Source organism: Cryptomeria japonica, chromosome 8, assembly GCF_030272615.1.
Source record: "Cryptomeria japonica chromosome 8, Sugi_1.0, whole genome shotgun sequence".
Taxonomy (NCBI): domain Eukaryota; kingdom Viridiplantae; phylum Streptophyta; class Pinopsida; order Cupressales; family Cupressaceae; genus Cryptomeria; species Cryptomeria japonica.
The window spans coordinates 741,293,260-741,317,262 of NC_081412.1; the positions used below are offsets into that span (position 1 = coordinate 741,293,260).

Sequence of the window (24,003 nt, forward strand, 5' to 3'; positions counted from 1 at the left end):
GCAACCGGTAAACAGACCAAAGGTAATTTGCTTCATCTCAATCTTAAAATTAGCAACTGTTTGATTGGGAAAGTGGATGATAGCTAGCTCTGCCAAAAGAGATTTTGTCATATTAATTTTGACAATATTAAAGTAAGCAAGTCTAAGACAGTAAGAGGTCTGCCTCAGCTAGACAAACCGGTTAATGCTCTTTGTAAAGAATGTCAACTAGGAAAGATGACTTCTTCAACTTTCAAGAGCAAGTCCTTCTCAGCAGAGAACTTGTTAGATTTGGTTCATACAGATCTATGTGGACCAATTAGAACAAGAAGCATTCAAGGTGATAGATACTTTATGATCTTCACTGATGATTGTTCAAGGATGATATGGGTCACATTCTTGAAGGATAAAAATGAAGCTTTTGGTAAATTCAAGGCATTTAGTGTCATGTCCCCTCCATGATCGTTATATATATATATATATATATATCCTAAATAAGCCAATGATTCTTAATTTATATAATAATTACCAACGAATGAATATTTGAAATAGAATTTAATAATAAATGATAATAATATCCCCACTTTGAAATAAAATTTAATAATAAATGATAATAATATCCCCAGTTGAAATAGAATTTAATAATAAATGATAATAATAAAATTAAAATATAAAATGATATAATTAAATATGATTAATTAAAAATTAATTAAGTGAATGAAAATTCAAAGACATGAAAGGAAAAGTTGTCTCCATCAACAATGATATATAAAAGGGAGAAGAAAACCTCATTTGAGAGGGGGGGAAGAATTTGGAAATGAGAAGTGCAGATCTGATTTAAATAATAAGTGCAGATCTGATTATGAAAGGTTGGGTCCCTTTCAAATGGTAGAAATAATGAAGAGTTGCACTCTTTCAAAGGGTGCTAATGGTGAAAGGGTATGTCTCTTGCCAAAGGGCATACATGATGAAGAGGTGTGACCTCTCCCTCAAATTGAGAGATATAAAGGGAAGGAATCAAAAGCATCTAGTGACATCACCATTAACAAGATCAGATCAGAATTGTTATCAAGTTATAGGAAGTAACATTTGTGTTCTTTGTGGTATGCCTCCCAATCTGCAGGAGACATCTACTGTGCGAACTCCAACCGCAAGCTACAATCTGCATACAGGTAACGGGGGTTAAGAAGTCTTAAGGTATATATATATGTGTGGACGCGTGTGCCACACACACACATATATATTAATGCATTTTTATGAATACATATATCTCTAATGATTACTTATATGAATGTAGCAATAAAGATAGGTATCTATGTAGAATATGTATGTATATTTAGGATCATTAGAAAGATTAAAGAATATGTAAATGAAGACGTAAATTATGGAATGGAAAACAGTAATGAATTATAAAATGTAATATTAATGTGATTATATGATGGAGGCTATAGGGAATAAATTCCCTTAGCCTAATGGAGGGATTATGATAATCCTTGGTAGGCAGTATATACTGAATATATATATGCATATATATGGCTTGGTTGACTAAGTTCATCCAAGAAGAGACGGATTTGGCCGGTCCCCTCTGATGGACTTGGATGATGAGATGCATCATCCAAGGCAAGGAATTGACATATGGTCTTCCTTGGATGGCTTGGGTGTAAGAAATTACACCCAAGACAGGAATTGAATTAACCTTCGATTTCCTGGATGGCTTGGGTGTAAGAAGTTACATCCAAGACAGGAATCGAATTAACCTTCGATTTCTTGGATGGCTTGGGTGTAAGAAATTACATCCAAGACAGGAATCGAATTAACCTTTGATTTCCTGGATGGCTTGGGTGTAAGAAATTATATCCAAGATAGGAATCGAATTCACCTTCGATTTCCTGGATGGCTTGGAACCAAGATGGGTTCCAAGAAGGTGAGCTTCACAGCCGCCTAAGGACATATCTCCGTATGGCATTCGTATCCTTTTTATTAGATAAGAATTGTGATTAGTGTTAATTAAGCCTTTTAAAGTTAAATTGCAAGTTAGATTAGTTATATATATATATATATATATATATTTGTTGTATTCTAACAATCTGTTTTGCAGGACAGTGATCTCTAACTAGTAGGGACATTACATTTAGAGCCTTAGCTGAGAAAGAGTGGCAAAAAGATAAAATGTCTAAGAACATATCAAGGCAATGAATTCACTTCTGTAGAGTTCACTAAATATTGTGATGATAATGGTATCAAGCGGTAGCTTTCTGCACCAAGGGCACCACATCAGAATGGTACAACATAAAGAAACAACCGGTCAGTGGTTGAAGCTGCTAGGACTATGTTGATACAAGGAGGTGTATCTAAAACATTTTGGAAAGAAGCTGTAAGTACAGCTGTGTACACAATGAACTGAGTTTTGGTGAAAAGAGGTAAGGACAAGACTCCATATGAGTACTGGTATGGGAGATCACCTGACGTTAGCTATTTTAAGATATTTGGTAGCAAATGTTTTAGCAAAAGAGGTGATTACATAAGCAAGTTTGAAGCTAAGAGTGATGAAGGCATATTTCTTGGCTATTCTACCAAGAGTAAGGCCTATAAATGCTTCAACAACCAGACACAAAAAATTGTTGAAAGTGCTGACATTCGTGTAGATGAATGTCCTGAAATTGCATAAGGAACCAGTTCTGAGAAGAAGGATGAAGATCCTTGCATTTTGCTTTTGGAACCTAAAACTGTTGAACAAAAACGGTAAAGCAAATCTTGATGAACTTGTTCAACTGGAACAAATAAATTCAGAGGAAGATGACAATGATGAAGCTGAACCTGAAGAGAATGGTCATGTTATTCCTAGGTATGTCAGACTGAATCACAGTCCTGAACAGATAATTGGGGATAAGGATGCTGGAGTACTAACTAAAAGAAGAATAAGAGAGAACTCTTGCATGATATCCACCTTTGAACCTAGAAGTGCTAAAGAGGCATTTGGTGATGATCATTGGGTGAAAGCTATGGAGGAGGAGTTAGATCAAATTGAGAAGAACAACACTTGGACCCTGGTACCCCGACCGGTAAACAAGAATGTTATAGGTACCAAATGGGTGTTCAGAAATAAGTTAAATGAAGATGGCGTGATAGTTCAGAATAAGGCAAGATTAGTATGCAAAGGTTATGCACAAGAAGAAGGAGAAGACTATGGAGAAACTTTTGCACCAGTAGCAAGACTGAAAGGTGTCAGAACATTGCTTGCATTTGCAGCTCATAAGAAGTTCAAGGTATACCAGATGGATGTTAAGTCTGCATTCTTGAATGGGATAGTAGAAGAAGAGGTTTATATAGAGCAGCCTGATGGTTATGCATTGACAGATAAGGAAGACATGGTATGCAAATTGTATAAAGCCTTGTATGGATTAAAGCAGACACCTAGAGCACGGTATGAACGACTTCATACTCATTTGATGAAGATAGGCTTTACTAGAACCAGTGATGACAACAACATTTATCTCAAGTTTGAAGGAGATGAAATACTAGTCAGTGAAGTATTTGTAGATGACATTATATTTGGAGGTAATGATGACATGAGTAATTGTTTTACAGATGTAATGAAGAATGAATTTGAGATGTCATTAGTAGGGGAAATAAAATTTTTCATAGGCTTACAGATACAACAGATGAAGAATGGTATTTTCATTATTCAATCCAAGTATGTGAAAGAGGTTTTGAAGACTTTCGGTATGAGTGACTGTAAACCAGTTGGAACCCCAATGGTTATAGGTTGTAAGTTGTCCAAGGAAGATGCATCTAAGTCTATAGATGAAAAGGAATACAGGGCAATGATTGGCAAACTACACTATGTTGTTCACAGTCGATCGGATATTGCCCATGCAGTTGGTATTGTTGCTAGATTTCAGAAGAATCCAAAGGAGGCACATCTGATGGCAACCAAGAGAATTTTTAGATATCTGAAAGGTAATGTTGGCTATGGGTTATGGTATCCATATGGTAGAAATTTTGATTTGAAAGCATACACGGATGCTGATTGGGCAGGAAACATTGATGACCGGAAGAGTACTACCGATGGAGCATTTTGTTTAGGAGGAAGGCTAGTCTCTTGGAGTAGTAAAAAGCAGAGTTGCACTTCACAATCTACTGCTGAAGCTGAGTATGTAGCAGCTTATATGAATTGCACACAAGCTATGTGGATGAGGCACATTTTGGAAGGTTTGAAGATAGAAATCTCAGAACCTATAAAGATTTTGTGTGATAATACAAGTGCAATAAACATTTCAAAAAATCCTGTTTTGCACGCAAGGACTAAGCACATTGAATTAAAATATCACTTCTTGAGGGAAAAGGTTCAAAGTAAAGATGTTATCTTGGAGCATGTTTCTACCAAGGAGTAGCTTGTAGATATCTTTACCAAACCTCTGCCTAAGACCACTTTCGAGTATCTTAGAAGTCAATTGGGGGTTGTCCCTCTTCATGAAGTTAGTTAAGCATGATGCTGATTGCATCAGTCCCTGAACCACTTGTAGAATCTTATATGGATTGATGAAGGAGTGAATGTATTCCACAGGGGGCGCATCAACATTACAATGAGAGCAGAATTACATGTGTTACTTTCACTTTGACATTGTTGTCAAAGGGGGAGAAGAATTATGTGATTGGGGAGAAGAATTGTGTCTGATTAAGTGAACCAGCGGCAGGCTGAAGACAGACAAAGCAAGGTGAATACTTGGTAATGTAAACCAGGATTCCTATTCAGCAATCTCAGTAGCAATTAGAGGCGTTGATATTTGTATTGCCATCAATGCCAAAGGGGGAGATTGGTGGCATTTTGAGTTTGTTGGTATTTTGCATCAAGATTGCATTAATGATATGTTGTCATTGATGTCAATTGGACCAGTAAATGGTATTCATGTTATTGCTGATATTGTTGTTTTTGATATTGGCTTGCAATCGGTAAGAAGAGATTTGTGGAAGATGTTGTAAACCTGTATGTTAAGTTTGTGAGTTGAACCAGTGTAAAGGGTTAAACCTTTCTATGTAATGTAACCGGTAAACCCTATCAGCTGTTAAACCCTAACGGACCAAGTTTGATGGTTTATTATCTAAAAAGTGGTAATGATGGAGACATGTGTGATCATTTGATTAAGGAGATATTCAAATTGTTTCGGCGTGTTTGTTCTTGTCTAGGGAAGGAGCAAAGTGGATTGCATCTAATGCATAGCGCGTGATGAGTTACAAAGTCCAATAGAGCGGTGATCATGGAGCGGTTGAAATTATCTTCAAGAATGTGAAGAGATTGTCATGATTTCTAACGGTCAAGATTGTACCAACTTGTTTGTAATATCGATGATGAGAATTAGGTTTTTGCTGTGTTACCAACCTAATTGATTTCTATTTAAGGTCGATGAAGTTGTTTGTTAAGGTTGGTAGAAAACTTGTTGAGTGTATAGTTGCCAAACCGATGAATGGATCTGCACTTTGAGTGAAGGCAGACTGAAGGTTATAGAAGGATCTGATCAAGCAAAAGTAGTGCTATTCAGACAGATCAACAAAACTGTTGTTTTCTAACAATTACGGAAGAAGTTAAATCCCTTAATCGGGTAAGCTCTAACAAGCTTGGTTACTCATTAAATCCTCTAACAAGGTGGTCCATTAGCTTGGATTCTTAAATCCTCCAGCGAGGTTACTCCTAACAGGGTATTGTGCTTCTGACAAGGCATATTTGTAAAATCCCTTAACCGGGTGATTCCTAACCGGAATTGGTTCTTAACATGACTTATTGTAGAGCTCTAACAGGCTTTGGCTCCTAACAGGGCGAACTTCGAAAGAGTTCAGATAGCTATCCTTGTGAGTCTCATCTCACCGTGGTTTTTACCTATTTGGGTTTTCCACGTATAAACATTTGTGTCAAGTGGTGAATGCTTTTGTGGTTGTGATCTTATTTGTTGATTTGGTTAATCTCTGATAAGGCATGTTAAGAAGAAGCATTGAGAGATGAATATGTTGAGTTATGATTAAGCATTGTTGATATTCACAAGATTGAAGTTGTTTATTGTTAAAGTTATCATAACAGTTAAACCGGTTGATGTCAAGTATTCTTATGAATATTGATCTTGACTGGGATATGATTACTTTGTTCGTCTGAGGTTGAGTTTGGGAAGTTTGTATCAGTTTTTTAGTGTACTGATTCACCCCCCCCCTCTCAGTATTCTACTGGATACTTATTCTTTCATCATACCATCACATTAAGGATGCAAATTCTCATTCCGGTTTGAGATGTCTTCACCAATCCTAAATACTTCAAGTTCTAGCATCCTGAAGCAACATGAAGATTTTCAAAATAGAGGATGATGTAGTTAAAGTTGTGTCTTCGAACACATAGAATAGTTTCAATTATGTATTTGTAATTTTGTTTTGGCAAGTTTACTTGTAAAAAAAAAAACAATTTTTTAATTGCAAGTTTATCATTTGCACTTTTGTGATTACAAGTAAGCTGATTACAAGTCAATTTAGAATAGGACTTGTAATTTTGAATAAGTCTTAGTTAGTAGTTGGAATAAGTCATGGTGGTTGAGAGAATTGCTCAAGTTAGTTGGGATCGTCCCACCTTTTTGTCAAGGCTCCTCTCCTATAAATACTTGAGGGGATCTATTGTAATTGATATCTTTTGGCAATGCAACAAAATTCTACCAGTTTATATGTGCACTCTAAGACTTTGAGCTTAGATGTAAATCAAATTGCCTTCAATAAAAGAGGCAAGTTGTTTGAGACTTTGTGCCAATTCAAGTTGTTATGTGACGACATTTTCTGGAGTTGATTGTGATTTTTGTTCTATTGTTCAAGAGGGATTTAAATTCAATCTTGCAGACTTTGAGTTGCTAATTGCATTTGGAGATATAGGTTTGGTTTTCAGACTTGATCTTGTAGACTTTGAGCTGTTTATCACGTTTCAAGCTAGTGTAGAAAGCTCAAGGAAGGAGATAACTTGTAGACTTTGTGCTGCTTTTATTTTTAAGACTTGTGCATGTAAGGTGAAGTGCATCATATAGACAGACTTTGAGCTGTTGTGTGTTGTACATTGTTATCATTTTGAGAAGGTTGATAGGACAGTAGAAGTGCTGAAGACTTTGTGCTTTCATTTCTGTTTTCCCGTCCCGGTGAAGTGACAGAGGTCTTTGTGTTTTTGTGGAAACTTTGCTTCCTTTTATGTCCCAAAAATCCTACAAAATAGTTTCATTTCTGTATTTGCTGTTATTTATTTCCAATTGCTATTACTTTCTGTATTTGTTGTTATTTATTTCCAATTGCTATTACTTTTCTATGAAGAGAAAAGAGTATAGTTTTTCTTGAAAGAAGAAAAAAGATTGTTGTTTCACCCATATAAGATTAGGTTAGTTTGTAGATAGGGGGAGCCTTCCCTAAATTAGGAGAGGATCATACTCACACTGTGGCTGAAACCACAATTTTGCACATTCCCCATGTGTACAAAATTTTCAACCAACAAATATCACTTCGATATTATATTTATATGCTCATTTAGATATCATACTTAAAAAGCAACATAGAAGAGAAGTGTTTGGAATCTTGGTGACTTTTCCATCAGAAGGGATGAACATTTTTTCATCAAAACTTATCTTCATCTGTACATTTTTCAGATACTTTGCACATCAATTCATAGCTTATGGTATTTAGGAAATGAGAATTCTGAAAATATAAATCATTGTCTTTGCCCTTGTTATTAAATAATAAATATTGTAAATTCTGCAGATCATCAACTTAACAGAATTAAAAATTCTAAACAAGAATGACCTGATAACAAGATTTTATATTTGATAAAACAAAATGCATATGGTATTAAAGTGAAGAAACTATCTATTATCAGTCATTTGAATCTCTTTAAGATAGACAAGTTGTCGTTCAACACTCTAACACAGAAACCAGTCTGCTATAATTGTATAGTGAACAAAGAACAAAGGGGAGCTAAGTAAAACAAAAGCATGTTTTAGGTATACTAAAAAGCATGTGGAACTAACAGGAATGGGTTTAAAATTTTTACCTTTCCTTTGCCATCTTGAGCTTTGGGGTTAGACAAGGCTCACTTGTATCCTTCTGCTGAAATATAAGTGCAGACATAATAGCGACTGCTTCAGCTGGTTCCAGTTCATCCAGGTGATTCTCAAAGAGCATTTCTGTGGCAACCAACTCATCTCCAGAATTGATTTCACATGCTACTCGTCCTTTGAGTTGAACCACAAGATCAAAATCAATGCAGCCCACTTCTTGCAGCACTTGAATCTGATGAAATAGTAGCCAGAGAAATCAAAATATAGAAGACAATGTAATATAAAAATACTAGCATCGTCATGGTGTGCCACTAATCACACTTGTTTGACCTCCTATGAGAATATAGCACAAAGAAATGAAAGGGAAAAACACCTACTCGTTGTTCAAAATCAGGCATTTGCTGGAGAGCAGCGTCCGACATTTCATATTTTAGTTTCTTGATTTTTTCTTTCAGGATCTGCTGCTTGTGGATCATCTCATAATTTTCTTGAAGCTTTGGACAACCATGACATTGATTTTGTGCCATCTTTTGTAAAAGGGTCTCTCTTTTTCGGTACCCATCAACTATCTCCGGATCTTTCAGCTTGATATCTTAAATTATGATTGAATCAAAAAATTGAGCAAAATTCAGAATATTATTGGGAAAGTACTGATATGTCTTGATAATTTACTTTTTTTTTTAATGGTTAGAAACATGCGGTAGTACATACCCTAAAACAAAAAAAAACAAAGACAGGCTGAATGCCACCAGTTTTTATTATTCTATGGAAAATGCATGTGTTGTAAAAAATGAAGTAGCACAAAATATTATTATTCTATTAGATATCAAGATACAGATTACAATGAAGCTCATCTCCTTATATGGAGTTACATGCAAAAGGTCCAAAGGAAAAACATGACATATGACTCAACCTATACGCCAAAAAAAGTAAACTAAAAATAGTACACTCAATTAAGTCACTGAGGTGACTTTATCACAAAAGTAAGTCTTATCTCCTAATAATAATTTAATATCATTCTAATAGAATGAACAAACTAAGCAAGACCTCATCTTATACATTTTATCTTGCTTTTAAAATTCTCTGTCATTAGGGAAGATATTGTTTCATTTGCTCTCTAATCAATGATCAAAATCAAAGGATAGCAAACTAGGGAGAAAGAAAACAGAGTCACCAGAAGCTAGGCTACAAGAATCAGACATATGCAGTTGTTTTCCAATTACAAGTTTCTAGAAATGTAGGCATTAATACAAGAGAAGAAAAAACCAATCAATGAAACATATTAAGGACTTTGTAAATATATAACAAAAAATCAACGATTAAGCATGTTAAAATACTTAAGAATGAAAATTAAAATCATTGGAAATACTGAACTTCAAACAAGTTCACACAAGATTTGCAAAGCAATCCCACTTTCATGTATAATATTTCACTTTTAATTACATTGAGTGGATGTGTTTAATTCTTAGATTCATGAATTTTGTTTAATTCTTAGATTCATGAATTTTAATGAGGACATGGCTTACAATGACAGTCCAAGTACAGATCCAGATGTTGGGCATTTTATTTTGACTCCAACTAGAGTATTTTGATGGGGAAGTTTGCACTTCTGTTAACACAAAATAAAATACACAAAGTATATACTATTCTCTCTTGAATAAGGAAATCTTGTATGCCTTCTGACTGTCCAAACAAGATAACCTCAAGGTTCCGAATGTTAGGTCTTGACTGTCCTTAGGATAACTCAGTGTGATTTGCTAGTAATCACAAGGGACTTACGCATCTGACAAGATAGTTTGCATCTGATATGACAATCTGATTGATGCTTTACTTCTCAAACTGATTAAAATAAAAAGCAAAAGGATAGGGTTCAGTGAATCTAAGGACAATGATAATAATGGTTGATGCTGTAGATAGACAGATTTCTCATAAACTGATTCTTGCTTAACCAAAGATAAACTCACAATGCCATAGAAATAGTGCAATCTGCAAAGAAAAATAAAAGAATTTCTGATCATGAACATACATCTAAGTACCCAATTCTAGTGCAACTCAAACAAACATCCACAATTGAACTAATAGTAATAATAGGCTTTGACTAACCATGCACAAAAATTAACAATCAGCTAATCCCTAATGATATGAATCGGAAATCAATCAAATATCCTCACACTTCACCATTAAAATCACTGAACTTTAACTAACTTGATGAAAGAAACCATGCAAACAAATGAAGGCAACTGGCAAAACACCATACTTCAATGCTTTATTCATAGGCTTCAATTGTTGGTACAACAATTCCTATTCTACTCTTAGTTCTACTTGCTGGCTACAGCTACTTCTAATTCTAAATCTAATTTCTAATCCCGTACAATGAGAGAGGCAGTGACCTTTTATAGATATTACATTTAACATCAACGACCAAGATTAAATCCATTCAATGGCCCAGATCTGCTTTCTAGAAACTATAGACAACCTTATTTGATAATTTAAACAAAATCCTAACCACCCTCCAACAATCTACTATAGGACGAAAGTTATGCACCTCCCAAGGCAAAACAACATTTTTTTATCAAAATAAAATACTCTAGTTGGAGTCAAAATAAAATGATGCATTCTTGTCTGCTTGCTGTTTCTATTAAATGTGGAGGGAAGGAGGGGTGTCTTGCCATCCCCTACCAGTCAAAAAATTCAAGGATTCTTCAAAATGAATCAAAAGTGTGCCCTACATCCTAGGGCATATTTCCAAGATGGCCATGAAAATATCTGATGTCTCTTGACTGGGTCATTGATGTTGTTGGGTAATTATGTCATATTGTAATTAGAATGTTACGTGTGTTAAGGGTTGGTGGTTACGTGACGGTTGTCGGCAGTTGGCACCGGACAACCTGTACCGACACCTATATATATGTACTTGGGCTTCTATTTCCAGATATGTGATAGGCGGAAGGGAAACTATGCTTTGAATGTACTGGTATTGTGGAATCAATGAATACAAACATATGAGTTCTTCTCACTTGCATCCTTGTGTACTGCTACCTTTTCTATATTCTTCTAATGTTATGCACTGAATGCACACACACCCCTCAGGGGCAAAACAACTGACAGCCAGATGTATCCACAATATATTAATTGAGAAAAAGGTTAGATATGAGAACATTTTATCATTGGTTCATAGATTTTTCATTATATAAGATAGGCTATACCCAAGAGAATTCATTAGTATGGCAATGATTACCTACAATATAGACGTCCACCATAGCTGTGTAATTATTATTGATTTTTTAATTTTCCCAGTTAAATATTTATTCACATTTTAATATGATAATTGTCTTTTCATATGCTGATGACAAGTATGAGGATCCATCATGGATCGATAGTCTTAAAGAAGTGTGTATATATGCAATTAACGAACACCGATTATGATAATCTTATCTGTTAAGAAATTAGCATCGTATGTCTAAATTAAAGAAGTGTGTATATATGCAATTAACGGACACCAATCATTTAATATGGGAGGATGATAAGATCATTTATTTAGTTTAGCTGGCATGTAGCCATGTGTAACTAGGTACTCACTGATAATATTTTGCACTTCAAAAAGTGTGAGTACAATGGTCTTTAGAATCCATTTCTACTTACTTGAGAGAAATTCACAAGCCTTATTCTCAATAGAAGGCATTATCATAAACACACACACATAGAATCTATTTGTATATACTTGAGAGAAATTCACAAGTGTTACTCTCAACATAAGAAGCACATATTTATATTTCAAAGTTAAAATATCAAAATCTATGTGGTAATGATCACTTGCATGGTTTTATGATTAGTATTTGCTTATTCTCATAAAAACATTCCAATTGATAAAAATTAAAAATTCATGTTACATTAGTAAAATACTAAAATTTAGAAAATATATTGGTAGCATGAATAAGGAGCAACATACCCTTAAAGGGATCAAGGGCTGGGGGATAGTTTTTTGGATTTTCCCTTTCTTGCTGTAATAGCTCTTGTACTGTCTTTGAATAGGCTGTAGCACTGACATCCTCAAGTAGACGGACATTATCTACACGTATTTTGTTCTTGCAAATACTTATAAATCCCATATTGTCAATTTCAGTAACCACATACCCAGTACCTGCTGCTTTTCCATAGTGAGGGAGGCTCACATTTACTGCTCCAGTTCCTTTGCGTGATGATCCCCCAAATGCAAAGTATTCATCTTCAAGGTCCCTGTTACCTTTCCGGTAATAACCTTCTGAAAGTTTATTGGCTCCTTTTATCTCCAATTTGTTATTGGTCACCTCTTTGTCTGGCACAGAGAAAGCTGGATCTTGATTCAATACCAGAACAATGGAATTTTTGTTGCCAGTAGATGGGGGTTTCAACACTACTCCCAATGAAATCAAGGAAATCTGTTCAACACCAGGAGAAAAAGGTTGTTATGAACATGATGAGTTTAACTTGTTATACATATTGTTACAAAGCATATAACTATTAATAAAGTGTTGAACATGTTTGCTACAACTCAATCTTTATTAATTGAAAAAATTTTAAACAAAGTTTTATAATGTCATGAATTAGGTGACATTAACAATGGAAAGAAAAGAGAAGCAAATATTCTGAGGATAGAGAAAAATGCTAGCACGTTATTTACTATCTAACAAGGCTGTTTATTAGCCTAAAGTGAATTTCAAAACCATTCTATATCAAGCCTTACAGCTGTCATGTAATGTCCCCTTTTAGGAATAATGAAATATATCAGCTAAAATTGCAATATATTTAACAATGAACAAAAATGGATAAAAATATTAGATAACTACGGATGATCATAACTCTGTTGGATTTCTGATAAAGTCTGATTTGTACATACAAGAAGATGACGTTGATCCATATCAAGATCTGATTGCTGTTCCAGAATAATGTCTTTTAAAACATGCATAAGCTTGGATATAGATCCACCTATATGAGATACTGCTGTTCCTGAATTATGACTCTAAAACCATTCATTAACCTTGTATAAGCCTGCCTATTATAGGCCTTGAAATTTGACTGCTTTAGCTGATCAAAATGCCTATATTATGCAGTTCTGCTATGAAGCTTACCCTGATTTATATATTTGAAATATATGCTTCCATATTCTAAACTCCTCCTGCTTAACTGAGCTCTTCAGATTAGAGTAATAATAAAATTATATCTTCACACACTTTTTCCATCTTCATTAAAACCTCTATTTATATCTGCATTGTACCAAGAGGGCATGTCTTTTCACAAGTCATAACTCTTCATCACACTTCTTTAATAAATCATACCTCTTCGTTACTAAATCGCACCATTTAGAATATCTCATTTTATTGATTAAATCACAACTCTTTATAGTTTGTTAATATTCCTCTTAGGATTGCACCCTTTCCTTTGTGCTTATTGATAATAATAATCAATCGCTGCTTATGCCTATTTGTTTGCACATTAACTAGGTATCTGCTTGTAAAAAATCACATCCTTCAATATTAATCACCTTATCAAATAGGAATCAGTTTTGTCAATAATAAGCACTTTCTAATAATTTATTGGATCATCAGATTATTGTAGTGAGATCGGCCAAAAAGTGTAGGAAATTTGCCCAGCATTGAAGTCGCCCTTGAAGTCGCTGCTATAAAGTGTTCTGTGTGTTGACAGCTTGAATACTGTATCGCTGCACATATATCATAGATTGAATTGCTATTATTTAAAAATTGCTTCATATATCATATTGTTCATAATCTAGAATTGCTGCTTCTCTGCACTATTATCCTTTCTCATCCCCGTCGTTTAAATTTTCTATATGTTGACTTGAACAAAATTTAGTCACTTCTTCTTGATAATATATTTTCTACTCATTAACTGCTGCATAATAAACTTAGTCACTGCTCATATCACAATTTATTGGAGTGATACTATAAATGTGTATGTTTCATTTTCATGTCAGAGTTATGTTCACCTTATTGCATTCCTTGTTTGAGCCAGCTGTTCAAGATTGAGGAAATCCACAAGTATATTGAGGCATATAAATCACCAAGGTCATCTATAATTGCTGATCAATAATGACACTTTTTTATCTTGTCATTCTTCTTCTTCTCAAGGATCACTGTATTGACTTTGAATACTATTACAATTTATAAAGATAATACAACTAGCTTTCCCAAGTTATCAACACAATACTTAATGAAGTCTTGTTACCATCCTTTATTTATCATTCTTGCTAAACCCATTCACTCTTTCTGCTACTAACTAATTTGGAGATGTCCTAGGCCTGCCACGCTGTAATGTCCCTACTAGTTAGAGATCACTGTCTTGCAAAATAGTTTGTTAGAATACAACAGACATATATATATATAACTAATCTAAATTGCAATCTAACTTTAAAATACTTAATTAACATAATCACAATTTTTATCTAATAAAAAGGATACGAATGCCATACGCAAGTATGTCTTTAGGCGGCCGCGAAGCTTGCCTTCCTGGAACCCACCTTGGTTCCAAGCCCTCCTAGAAGTTGAAGGTGAATTCGACCCCTGTCTTGAATGTAATTTCTTACATCCAAGCCATCCAGGAAATCGAAGGTTAATTCGATTCCTGTCTTGGGTGTAACCTCTTACACCCAAGCCATCCAAGGAAGACCCTATGTCCATTCCTTGCCTTGGGTGATGCATCCCATCATCCAAGTCCTCAGAGGGGACCGGCCAGATCTGTCTCTTCTTGGTTGAACTTAATCAACCAAGCCATACCGATCTAACTAAGAATGGGGCTTTCGCGTGGAATGACCAGGCCCAACAGGCCTTTGAACAACTTAAGATAACCATGAGCACTTGTCCAGTATTAGCCATCCCCGACTTCTCTATACCTTTAGAACTACAATGTGATGCATCAGGGGAAGGAATTGGGGCCGTACTCATGCAAAAGAAACATCCCATAGCTTTTGAGAGCTGTAAACTTACCGATGCAGAAAGACACTACTTTGTCTATGACAAAGAAATGCTAGCCATAATGCACGCCTTGGCCAAATTTCGCCAATACCTTGTCTATGGGAGGTTTGGTGTGAAAACAGATCATAACAGTCTACGCTTCTTCTTGAGCCAACAGGATCTTAATGATAGGCAACAAAAATGGGTGAGCAAAATACAAGCCTACGACTCTGATATAGAATATGTAAAAGGGGTGAACAACGAGGCAGTAGATGCACTATCCTGAAGGGCTCATCTCAATACCATCACCAGTATCTCAAAAGATTGGAAGGAAGAAATCCTTAATGAATATGCCCAAGATCCACAGGCAAAGGAAATCTTGGCGGGAAATCTTCCAAATGAAGATTTTAAAGTTAAAGGAAATCTCATCTTGTATAAAGGAAGGATATACTTGACCCCTCAGACCAGATTCAAAAGCAAAGTTCTCAAAGAATTTCATGATAACCCCCTAGCAAGACACCCAGGGTACTACAAAACTTATAAACACATTTGGGAGCGATATGCATGGAAAGAACAAAAAAGAGATATCCAAAAATATGTACAAGAATGCCTAACATGTCAGTGCAATAAAACAAAACTCACCCACCCCACTGGATTGCTTCAGCCATTACCTATTCCTAATCAAAAGTGGGAGAGTATTTCTATGGATTTCATAACTGGGTTGCCAAGGACGCAAGGGAAGGATAGCATTTTTGTGGTGGTAGACAGACTCACGAAGTATGCCCATTTCCTTGCAATCTCAACCGAATACAAAGCCTACCAAATAGCAGATCTATTCTTCAGGGAAATTTTCAGACTCCACGGGCTCCCTCTGAATATTGTCAATGACAGAGATAGCAAGTTTATTAGCCAATTTTGGTAGGAACTCTTCAGAATGGTAGGAACAAACTTGACCCCTAGTACCAGTTACCATCTTCAAACCGATGGGCAAACTAAAATAGTGAACAAATGGATAGAGGGCTACCTAAGGAATTATGTTGTAGGGCAACAAACTGCTTGGGTTAAGTGCTTACACTTAGGAGAACATTGCTACAACACGACTCACCACATGTCAATGGGGATGAGTCCTTTCCAAGCCTTATACGGCTATGAGGCCACAAGCTTTGGGGAACTAATAACCCAAGAAAGCAAAGTACTAAAAGCACAAGACTTTGTGCAGCAGAGTAGGGATATCATGAAGACTTTGAAAGAGAATTTACAACAAGCTCAAAATCAACAAAAGATCTATGCCGACAGGAAGCGTATAGAACGGTCATTTGAGGCCGGAGATCTGGTGTTTCTAAGATTACAACCATATAAGCAATCGTCCCTCAAAAAGAATGGGACTGAAAAATTAAAACCCCGATTCTATGGACCCTACGAGGTAATTCGAAGGATTGGAGAAGTAGCTTATGAGATTGAACTTCCCAAAAGCAGTAAAATACATAATGTGTTCCATGTTTCCCGAGTTAAGAAGGTTCTCGGACAACACTTGGTTCCTTGCAGCGAACTACCCCCCCTAGATGATGAAGGGAAACTCACATTGTACCCGAAGATCATTCTGGATACACGGAAAAGAGAGCTCAGGAACCGAACCATCACCGAACACCTGATAAAATGGAGGAATCTCCCAAATGAAGATGCCACTTGGGAAAAAGAGGAGGATCTAAAAATGCTTGAGGACAAGCAAAGTTGAGACAGAGGGACTGTGATATCCCTACCTCGCCACATGATGTAAGACCTTTTAACACAAATAATGATAAAATCAATTATTAAATGAGGTAATAGTGTTAATACACTAGACAGGAAATAATACTAATAAATTATTAGAAAAGAATTAATTAATTATATTTATATTCAATTGATTTAATATAATTAATATGTTTAGAGTATGTTGATATTTAATAATTAATAGTTAATGTAATTTATTAAATATACTTACATTGAACTAGGAATCGTTTTTATTTAATAAATTAATAGTTAATGTATTTGTATTTAAACATACTTACATTGAAACAACGAAACTTGTTTATAGAATTAGGTGGACACCCCCCCCCCCGTGGGAAGTGGTGGGACGGGAAGGCACAACCCAGGCTGCGACTACCATCACACCCCTTCCTTCGGAAGGGAAGTGGTGTGACGGTAGTCGCAACTTAGGCTGCGGGCCGCCACATCCCTTCCCACAGAAGGGTGCCCATGGAGGGACACGATCACTCCCCTCCATGGGTATTAAACCCAGCAAATCCGCAAGGGTCAAGGGAAGAAAAAGGAGGAAAGGGAGACAGGGCGGACAGGAGATTACGACACTGCAGATTGGAAACCAAACTGCGGTAGACAGGTAAGAAGTCTCAGGATGTATGTATAAAAATAAGTAATAATATTTAATATATATATATATATTAATGAACATAGGAATAGTTTAATATATATATTAATAAATATAAATAAAGGACATGCTGAATACATATGTAATGAAAGGTTCTTAAATGTTAAGGAATGCGTATAAACATAAATAGTAAATACATATCAGGATAGTAGGAATATATGTTAACAAATACATGTGAATATTGGTTAATGAACATTTTTATGAGTATATGTAATGAATACATGTTAATTCAGGAATATGTACATGTGGGTTCTGGAATAGGGAAATAGTAATAAAAATGCAAAAATGTATTATAAATGTAATCACATGATGGAGGCTATAGGGAGGAAACTCCCTTAGTCTAAAGGAGGGATTATGATAATCCTTAGGGCAGTATTTACTAAACATTGATATGCATATGTATGGCTTGGTTGATTAAGTTCAACCAAGAAGAGATGGATTTGGTCGGTCCCCTCTGAGGACTTGGATGATGGGATGCATCAGCCAAGGCAAGGAATGGACATAGGATCTTCCTTGGATGGCTTGGGTGTAAGAGGTTACACCCAAGACAAGAAACGAATTAACCTTCGATTTCCTAGATGGCTTGGATGTAAGAAATTACATTCAAGATAGAGGTCGAATTCACCTTCGACTTCCTGGAGGGCTTGGAACCAAGGTGGGATCCAAGAAGGCGAGCTTCACGGCCGCTTAAGGACATACTTGCGTATGGCATTCGTATCCTTTTTATTAGATAAAAATTGTGATTATGTTAATTAAGTATTTTAAAGTTAGATTGCAATTTAGATTAGTTATATATATATATATATATATATATATATATATATATATATATATATATATATATATATATATATATATATATATATATATATATATATATATATATATATGTTTGTTGTATTCTAACAAACTATTTTGCAGGACAGTGATCTCTAAATAGTAGGGACATTAAACATGCCTGCACCACACAATGTTTGGTTTCAGAAATGGGGATATTACATGTCAACTCCCGAAGCTAAGCTTAAATAGCTGCAATCGTTTTTTGTGACCCAGATAACTGAGCCATGTCCTCCTAAGTGAATTTGGCACTCCTCGGTGGTATTGATCCTTTCTCCTTGTATGTAGCTCATTTACTGTTTGCAGTGTTAAGGCATCATTTTCCCACCATGGTAAATCAGCATACAACTAAGAATAAGGTCCATATTAGGGACAAAACTTTAATCAAGCAAAGAAGATATCCAAGGACAAGCTACGAAGCTTAAACCCCTTTGAGACAAGTCGGTAAAAATGATTTCAAATTACACCTATGTCCCTATTTGAAGATATATTCAATTGTGAATATTGAGAACTTGAGTCCTCTTGAGCCTTCTATGCTCTAAACTGTGAAGAAGAATGCAATTGGTATCTTCCAGAAGATTTTGTACCTAACACTAAACAAGGGGTGAACAATAATGTTGCTCTGCAAAAGAAAATAAGAACAAGGAGGGGATTGAAATTTCAATTAAAAAAGAATGTCAAGTGGTGTTTCAATATAAAATGTGGGGAACTACTAACTCATCTCTAGAGTCCTCTCAGTGGATTGGGATCACGTAAAGTTTACCTTGTTTTTAATTATTGTAGTACAGGCTTTCTAGAGGGTTTAGTCTTAGTACTCAGATTGAGAAAAGAACACATATCATACTTGGCAAGCTCTTGGGTTTAAGATGTGGTTTGTTTCTTATGGCTGTCATCAGCTAGATTTGTTATATAGTGGTTTGAATGATTGTAACTTCTGTGGTTGGGACTTGTGAGAAAGTACCCATTCAATAATTTATTAGAGACACAAAGAGCCATGCTTGGGGTTTTCGATCCTCAGAAGATCCATCAGGTTATAGTGCAAGGAAATGTTTAAATGTAATGGGCTGCCCTATTTACCACAAACTCTTCCAAACAGTCAATGAGGAATATCTTCAAACAGTTGTCATACATTCAACCTGCGTACTGATTTTTTCTTTTCTCCTCAATGTAGAGGTGTGGATTTGTTGATACCTGATTCGTTAGATGACATAACAGCTTACATGCATACTTTATGACATTGAGTTCATACAGACAGTTCTAAGGCAGATGTACCCCAAACTAACTTATTTAATTTACTGTTCAAAACACCCGAATAATAAAGTTCACGCATATGGTTCTTCACCACATAAGCAATCAACACAGCTTCCTTAATGAAGACAATATTACAATATGAAAGTCAACACAAAACCTGGTCAATCAGTGGTGTGCAAGGCCATTCTCCACTCGTTGAGTGTACACAGTGCTATGGTTAGTGTTCAGCTTCCATGTTTCCCTCTACGTGTCCCAGCTGATGTACGATAAGCATGCTGGATACAAGCTGGCTGCTGTCTCTCCACCCAACCACTATCAAACTCCAAGGCAGCTAGCTTCAAACTCAGGTGATATGCCCAAAGAGCCTCACTGCTGGTGTATGAACTGTTACGGACTGTTTCTGAGTGCTGCGGCAGCTTCAAAACTTACTGTTTGCTCCTTCAAGAAGCCGTACTAATATGGTATGTGTAGGACTAGTACCCTTCCAATACGATGACTGCAATGATGACTTCAATGCTGCAACTGGAGTGTTAACCTGACCTTTCTCTGCAATTCAGACACAGCTACGAATTCGCAGTCACTACTGGGAATTTCCATGCCATTGTTTTATTCATTACTAATTTGTTTGGAGTGACCAAACATTCACTGAGCCCCGCAAGCTGTTACGAGTGCTTGCCGTTCCTAATAGACACCTGTGTTGCCAAGTCTACAAGTACTACGAATATATCCACTGCCTGTCACATAAGTTCTGCGTTTTCCCGTGACTGCCATGTCAATTCTTACAATAGCTACGCCGTTCAAGGCCCTAGTCAATACCCAACCTTCAAAGACAATATTCGATTAGCAACCTCATTCAGTAGTGCTGGAAACTAAGGAATACCTGACTTAATACCACGACTTTTTCCCAGCTGAGCTTTCGCAATCAACCTGAAACATCTATGCTCTTCAACTCGTACAAGGCCAATTTGTTTTCTAAAAAAACTCCCAAACCTGGTCTTTCATAGGCAAGAGAAATGTCACACTTGAGGATTTCGTCCTCAAATGCCTGAAAATCATTCCAGAGATGAACTCCAGAAATGCAGTTTCCAAGAGACTCAATTTCCAAGATATCCAGCCAGCATTTAATGCACTTATAACTCCGTTTGGGCACAATCACCAATGCACCATAAGTGTGTGATAAAGAATAGTACAATAAAATATTAATATCCCCTATGTCTCCAAAAAGTTCGCATTGAACATTAGTCCCAGCATTAAATAAATTACTAAAGTTAAATATTTAATTTTTACTTTAGGAACTTTTGATTTATTGCCTAATTAATTAAAGGACCATTAAATTTGCAATCCAGAATACTGACAACCAAAATTGCTTCAAAAATTATCAAATATTGAGCCACAACTGACTTACTATAAATAATAAGTATCTGGAAACCCTGTCAAAACACCTCCGATTGCCTGAAATTGAAATCGCCTAGACCAAATCCCTCACTGATCCCTGTAAAGTCCTAGTTAGCCCTCGGGATTGTCATGCATTGCACACACTCCTTGTCGCCGACAGGGTCTCCATCTTTTGGTTTTCAGCCTTCGTCCTGCTAAGTTCTGCATGGAGGGTCTCGCGTCATTTTTGAGTGCCCAAAATCAGTCCAAGGGAGATCTTGTCATAGCTTGAGCCTGGAATCTGCAAGGTGAGTTTAACGCTTAAGGCAAAAAACTTGCAAAATGTCCTCATTCGCCAAAATTGCCTAAACTAAGCTAAACGTCAAAAACCTTGCAAAAGCTACATTTTCGTTGAAATTGGCAAATGCACGTTAAAATGTAAAACGTTAAACTTTGCAAATGCCCTGAAAATCCCGAATTTTGGCAATATAAGGTAGAATGTGAAAAGCGTTTAAACTTTGCAAAAATCATGTAAAATCCTGAATTTCGGCGTTAGGAGGTTAAATGTAAAACGTTAAACTTTGCAAATGCCCTGAGAATGCCGAATTTCGGCAATATAAGGTAGAATGTGAAAAAGTTAAAACTTGCAAAAAAGGGATGAAACCCTGAACTTCGGCGTTAGAGTGCCAATGCAAAAAAGCGTTTAAACTTGCGAAAGTGGTTAAGTCCCAAAATTCGGCGTTAGGGAGTAAAATGCCAAAAAGTTAAAACTTTCATAAAATCGCCTTAAGGCCTGAATTTCGGCGATATAGAGTGAAATGTTAAAACCTTGCAAAATCATGTAAACTCTCGAACTTCGGCGTTAGGAGGTAAAATGTCAAAATGTCTTTGAAAGTTCGCAAAATTGCCATATTTGCCGATTTCCGAGAAAGCTTTAAAATGTCCAAAAGTTTGCAAAGGAGCCCAAAGCGCCGAATTTTGGGGCAGAGGTAAAATGCGAAATATAAGAAGTTTGCAAAGGAATGATATAACCCAAAGTCGGCACACCAAAGGGTAAAATCGTTGAAAGTTAAAAGCCTTGCAAAACTCGCATTTTGCCCGAAATTGAGCAAAGCAACCGAATCATTAATCTTGCAAAAACCCCCCCCCAAGAGGCCGAAGTTCACAAAGAGGGAGGAAGTCGCGAAACTAAGCCTAGGCGGTGTCTTAAACTGTGCATTTGTCTCTTCACCCAGCACCCAGAATCGCCAAAGTTTGGGGAAATCGCGCAGTTCATAAGCGGCATTTTAGCTGTTCCAAGCTTGCAAAATACTTCTCTTGGCCGAAAGTTGCGATAAAAGGGAAGGTGTAAACCCTTCTTTTTTTTGCAAAGCCTTTTCAATTTCCTCCGCAGTCAAAATCGCAAGAAGGAAGTTCTTAAAAGTTTGTAGAACGACCCTGCAGGTCGAGTTTGCACAAGGCCCTTTTAAACCCGAAGTTTGGGGAGATCGCAGGATTGACACCTTGTTTGCCAGGTAAGCTCGTTTTGTCTCCTTTGAAATCATTTAAAATGAATGCAAGATTGGTTAGATGTGTTTAGGCAGATAATAAATAAATTGATTAAATGATAAAATTCCGTGGACCGCATCTTTTCTTTTAAAAGGCATCAAACAAAGCATCTGAAGCGGAGTCTGCCCAAAATTAACCCAGGAATGCAAATTTCAGACTTTGAGAAATTTTGAATATTTTAAAAACTGAACTTAGGCCAAACTCTTTTCCAAGTACAAAATTAGCAGTCGTTAAAACATCCGAGCCTTGAGTTGCAAAATTGAGCATTTTCCCGTGCCGTCGTAATTGGTTAGAAGTGGCACTATTGGAACCCCCTCCAAGCAACAAATCTTAAACAAAACCAGCTTAGTTTCTTGTTTCGTAGCATTTCATGTCCAAATTAATTAGGCTCTTTTGTTGAAGCATTGTACTTTCTTCAAATTTCAGTTTTCCATTGATCCTATGTGCTAGCGCTATCCTCTTTTGACTAACCTGTTTGTTTCCTTCATCTCGTCTTGTAATCCGCGTCCATTTGTGCAGTATAGATGCCTAAATCTGCGGTAGAATCCTCAAAGACGCCTGGTGCAGCCGGAACATCTTGGGCTTCTAAATAAGACATCCCTCGCAAACGCGAGAAGATGAAATACCAGTACCAGAGAGGAGGACTGAGGGAGTCAAAGGTCTAGAGCATGTGGGAAAACGTAGGTGATACTGACTTGGGCCACATAGACATTCAGGACTTTAGAGACCGGGTATTTTCCCCTAATGCCTATGGCAGGCCTAGGCGGATGATGGAAAATGATATCGCCCAGGCAGTAGGATTTCCTCCATCAGTGCAGAATTATGAGCTAGTAGTTGAGGTTGCCCGACATTATCAGCCAAAGACTAGATTAGTGGTTCTGGAGAATATGGTCCTAGCTGACTTCACACCTAAGGCCATTGGCGACAGATTCGACATCCCGTAACCGGATAACCCCATTGTGACAACCATAGATGAAGCACAAGTTGCATATGACATGAACCCTGCTAAATGCAGGACATTGATAAACAAGGAATGGTATAAGGAGAGAAGGCCTCCGAGTATTAGAATTGGGAAAAAGACCCCCAGAAGTGACTTTCACAATGAGCATGGAGATATGGTCACCTTGCTCAGTCGAGTTATGGGACTCCCCCAGTCTAACTTTTTTTAAGAATGGATGTTCTACTTTACGAAGCAGGTCTTTGCTGGGAAATCCAAGTTCGACTGGGCCCAAATCATCAGTGATAATATCCATACCCAGTTGGTCGAACTTGAAGAGAAAAAGCACTTCACCATGACCTCTTACCTAGTTTATATGTTCGTCCGACACCAGCCACTGACAGGGTGAAATCGGGAACGGGCACAATTAGGTGATGGTGTACGACTGCTATCCTCAACTACATTACCATGACATAGCTCAGAGGGAAAAGAACAATCCTGCTTATGCAATTGGTCAATATGAGTGTGTCAATGACGCCTTCACAATGCGCCTAGTCAGGCTAATGCAGGGGGGATTGCACATAAGGCTCTCAGAGAAGGCTACCATTTTGGTACAAAGGTACGGCGCTTGGTTTATTCAAT

General features: G+C 36.6%; 1 protein-coding gene across 2 annotated transcripts in view; it reads right to left on the bottom strand.

Annotated features, from left to right (window-relative positions):
• The window catches only part of LOC131061434 (DExH-box ATP-dependent RNA helicase DExH11), a 334,783-nt gene that overhangs the window by 34,824 nt on the left and 275,956 nt on the right, over positions 1 to 24,003 (bottom strand). For both annotated transcript variants that reach the window (XM_057995124.2, XM_057995123.2), the window contains exons 20-22: positions 11,992 to 12,460; positions 8,420 to 8,634; positions 8,036 to 8,274 (exon numbers count right to left, since the gene is read on the bottom strand). In XM_057995124.2, the coding sequence (XP_057851107.1) occupies positions 8,036 to 8,274; positions 8,420 to 8,634; positions 11,992 to 12,460 (923 nt within the window). The remainder of the gene's footprint in view (positions 1 to 8,035; positions 8,275 to 8,419; positions 8,635 to 11,991; positions 12,461 to 24,003) is intronic.